This window comes from Macadamia integrifolia, unplaced genomic scaffold (genome assembly GCF_013358625.1).
Source record: "Macadamia integrifolia cultivar HAES 741 unplaced genomic scaffold, SCU_Mint_v3 scaffold2169, whole genome shotgun sequence".
Classification (NCBI taxonomy): Eukaryota; Viridiplantae; Streptophyta; class Magnoliopsida; order Proteales; family Proteaceae; genus Macadamia; species Macadamia integrifolia.
The window spans coordinates 101,849-106,580 of NW_024868554.1; the positions used below are offsets into that span (position 1 = coordinate 101,849).

At 37.7% G+C, this 4,732-nt stretch overlaps 1 protein-coding gene across 1 annotated transcript; it reads left to right on the top strand.

Moving 5' to 3' along the window:
- The first annotated feature begins 2,829 nt into the window (after positions 1-2,829).
- On the top strand, positions 2,830-4,001 carry LOC122065974 (ankyrin repeat-containing protein At5g02620-like). Its single transcript, XM_042629800.1, has 2 exons — positions 2,830-3,077; positions 3,534-4,001. Exons 1-2 carry the CDS (start codon positions 2,832-2,834, stop codon positions 3,927-3,929), a joined length of 642 nt encoding a protein of 213 aa, XP_042485734.1. The 5' UTR covers positions 2,830-2,831; the 3' UTR covers positions 3,930-4,001.
- Positions 4,002-4,732: the final 731 nt, after the last annotated feature.

Sequence of the window (4,732 nt, forward strand, 5' to 3'; positions counted from 1 at the left end):
ATTGACACCCCTAATTATCAGCCAAAAATCGAGATTGGTCATGGTCGATTCCAATCCGATTCCTCAATCCATGCTCCCAATATATAAATAGATGAATGGAACTCTGCATGTCCGTGCCCTACACCAGGCCGATAAGGTTTTTTTTTGGTTACCTTTCTCATGCCTTTTTTTTTGGTAGAACTCTTGCCTTTTTCTTAAATACTAAAGCTATTTGGTTTTCATAATGTTTACTGACATAAGTGAACAATTACTGATAGGTTTGCAAGTTAATCATGCCTATATTTACGGATCAAAATCCTCTGTTTTTCCCATCTATTTTTTTCCTTGTTTTGCTACCTGCAGAACGTGACACGTGGACAATAAGGAGGCCAACGGTCAAGATTGGGTGAGGATTATTACATCCGGTGCGTTGGTCTTAAAATTGTCCACGTGTCGCGTTCTGCAGGTAACAAAACAAGGAAAAACAGGGATGAGAAAAACAGAGGATTATTTTCCTATATTTACAGTGGTTTATTGATTTTAGAAAATTAGGTTATTATAATAGTACTTTACAACTTCGCTAGCAGGAGAATCTCTCTCGATCTTATCCAAACCCCTTATATTTTATTAATTGAACAAGAGCCGGGGGGCGACATGAGGGCGCAGGTGAAGGGATAGTCAGCAGGTTCTAAAACGCATAATTGATGATGAAATGGTGGTGACTATTATTTGATTCGGAGTCAGTTACTCTATCTGAAGAGGGGAGAGGTGCCAGATTTTTTAACTAGCGTCTCTCTCTCTCTCTCTCTCTCTCTCTCTCTCTCTCTCTCATTTATTTGTGTACAGTTGACAACAGCGGTGACAAGTAGCAAAATCGAAAATGGAATTTGAATCCTCTCCAACGGCTGAGCACTCCAACCCCATCTCTCACCATCCATGAAACACATGGATGGTGAGTGATGGGATTAGAGTGTTTCAGCTGGATGTAGAGGATGCATGGGTATGCTAGGAGATTCCCGCTCCCATATATGGTCATGATACGAATTATGTTTATCTTATGTAAATGACCATTCCCACTCTAATTTACTAAAGTCTTGGAAAGAGTATACAAAGTGATTAGTTTACCAAAAAAAAAAGACTTGCTAATATTGATGCAAACATAGTTTCAGGTAGTAATTCAGACAAAACGGACTTCATGGATCCTAAACTGATCGAGGTAGCAAGAGAAGGAAACATTGATGGCCTGAAGCAACTGATCCAAGAAAGAGACCCCAGCATCCTACTAGATCAAAATACTCCTATGGGGAACACACTTCTTCATATAGCGGCCACGTTTGAGCACTGGGAGTTCTTAGTAGAAGTTTGTGAGCCATCTCCATCACTAATTTCTAAGATAAACCTACATGGTGACACCGCCTTACATGTTGGTGTGAGGGTTGGTGTGAGGATTGAACATGAGAAGGTGGTTAAACACCTTATTGACAGAATGGTGAATATCGAAATTGGATCATCCAAGACAGTTCACTTGTTGGAGTCACAAAATCACAAAGGAGACACGGTCTTGCATGAGGCTTTGGGGTACTGTCACCCAGATATTGCCGAGTTGTTGATACAATAGGACCATGGCCTATGCCATCTCGTCAACAAAGGCTCTGAGTCGCCACTTTATCTGGCCGTGATCAAGGGATAAAATACTGTGGTAGACCAGATCCTCCAATCTTCTCCATCATCTCCTTGTAGAGCCCCAGAAGGATGGACAGCTTTACATGCATCTATAATGGCCGACGTCAACGATGACAATGCATCAGAGATACCTTTACCTGCATCTGCTGAGGTCAACGATGACAATGCATCAGGGAGACCTTTACTTGTATCTATTGTTGACAACGCCAAAATGACAGCCTCACAAGCACATATTATGGTGGACGAGGATGCATCTACTATTTTCAATGACAAAAGAACAGGTAGGTATCACATATTCTCACTTTAGTATCAATTTAATGGTCTTTAGTTTTTTACCATTGATAAAAAAAAAAGATGTGCCAGATATAGATAATTCATCACGTATTTGATACAAGATAAGAAGGGTGTAAACAGATAAATTAAGATAGAAAGTTAAATTTTAATCTAATACAACTTTTAATATAATAAAATATTAGGATTGAGATCTTTGTTCAATTGTGTAGTGTACACTAGCGCCTCCTTGTACCTATCTCTCTCATCCAATGATAGGAGAGAATTTATCATTTTATAGGAGGCAGGAGTGACATAGATACAGAGAGGCGCTAACATACACTAAGCAAACTGAAAATGTTCTTTCTCCCATATTATTCTATTATTTTATCGATTCAATCATAATGTACATGTGAAGACAGGATTTACCCTCACTGGGAGGGGAAAAAAAGTCATAGTGACTATTTAGAACTTGTAATCTTCTTTTAAAAATTTGACTACCTTATGATTTATATTTACTGGAAAAATATTATATATATACTTTAAAAAAAAAAATCCAAATTGTTTGTTTCAGGTTCAAATATGACTAAAAAGTTGTTACAAGCAAGGCCAGAACTCGCCAGAGTGAGGGACATTTACGAGAGGACTCCTCTCCACTTTGCGGTAGAGATTAACAAACATGGGATTGTTAGGGTTTTGTTGAAAGAAGATGCTTCCCTTGCCTACTTAACAGACAAAGATGGCTGGTCCCCGCTTCATGTTCTTGCCGTTACTTCTACTTCAAAGAACCTACCTTGGATATGATTGAGGATATAATTGAGTTGTGCCCTGACTCAGGATATCTATTAGATAATGGAGGAAATAATTTTCTTCACCTACTTGTAGCAAAGAACAAGAGGATGGACGAGGATGTTAAAGAAGAAATTATTTCGGAGCTATCAGAAATTGATTTTTCGTGGGAGGTACTTTTAAACCAACCGAATAATGGCGGCAATACACCCTTGCATCTTGCTACCTTTTCCAGAAGTATAGATTGTGTACGTGCTCTGACAAATGCAAGAGTAGATAAGACAGCCAGGAACAACATGAACTTGACAGCTTATGACATTGCTCACTATCTATACAAATCCTCAAATCAACAAAAGGTAATGAATTTATATATATTACATTTATGCATATTTTATAAGTATATAAATGTTGTTTAAGGAATAATTCTAGATTTGTTATGGCACTATTATTATATTCACCAATCATATATAATTTCAATTCCCTATTGCACTCCAACGAATATTCCAAATAGGAGACTTTATACATGTACATATTATAAGGGGAAGTTATTTTTGTGAGAGAGGGTATGTTGCCCCTTTGTGCGGAGTGCACGTGAAAGCATCAAGTGTGAGACGATCATCCTTTTCTATTTTATGAGGACAGGGTGATCTTTTCGCCCCCACCTGTATGATTTGGGTAAAATTAATTTATTTTTTATTCATTTTAACTAAAATAATTAATTAATTAATTTTCTCCTTAATTGGTTTTATAAACGAATTACTGATATGTGCTTCCATTTTTAATGTTTTTTTATTACTTTTTAATTGATCTAGAGCAAATTCCTTGACAAGTGGTGGAAAATTAAAAAAAGGGTGTGTCCGAATGAAGAGTTCTCTCTCCAATCAAGTGAGCCATCCCTGTGGATAAAAACTTTGATACCTAAATTTGTGCCAATAGCTAAAGAAGATGAGGAAGATGAAGATGATGAAAAATATCGTAAAAGGGTTTCCAAGACACATATGCTAGTGGCAACGCTGATTGCCACTGTATCTCTTGCTGCGGCTTTCCAAATTTCAGGAGGTTATGAGACTGCTGGAGAAACGAAAGGCATGGCAGTTCTGGCAGGAGAAATAACTTTCAGGGGTTTTGTGGTAACAAATATGATAGCACTTTCATGTTCTGTGCTCACTCTAGTAATTCTTTATACAAAAGTTGTTTTCTATGGTTGATGGCGATGCTTAATGGTGGAAGCTAGCTTGCTTGCATGTAAGGAGAAATTAATAATGAATTATTACTTTGCTTACTTTAGCTATTTTAAATTTTCCTTTTTGAGTTGAGACTTGGGACTTGGGACTTGGGACTTGGGTTGGGGTGGCAAAAATGGGTGGAGTCAAGCATTAGGGTTGCAAACTTAAACCATCGTTTGGAGGCAAGTTTCAAGAATCGGATCAAGAAACTTCGTTCACCGATCTCAATTTCTAATGAGTTGATACAACCGATTCCAGAATAAAATTACCAAAATAATTAATAATATTCCTCTAATCTACGGGTTCTGGGGCTTTTTCATACCTATTTCAATCTGAATAATTGAATCAGAACCAACACTGATAGCGCGTTTTAAAACCCTGCTTGGAGGCCAAGGGGTAATGGTTTTGTTCACATTACCCATTTCTTCGAACCCACATTACCCATTTCTCCCTAAAATAATACATAATTAAGGAAAATCTTATTATCAATCAAAACCCCTTCCCAGAGTGTACACATAGACACATTTGCAACCAAACAGATCCTAATATATGATCAGTTCCGCTCCCAGAATACTAATTTTATGTTTCACTGAATTAAAAAGTACAGAAAATGCTGACAATATCCCTTGAAAACTATTGTGACTTGTCTACCACAATCTCTTTAGTAGGGGTGCAAGTTTCACTTATCAGTCCGAACCCACCCTGGCCTATGATGAATCCAAACAAGGCCTGGGTTGAGATACCTTGGCCCTAAGGGTGGGTAAAGATTCGGAAATTACTAACCT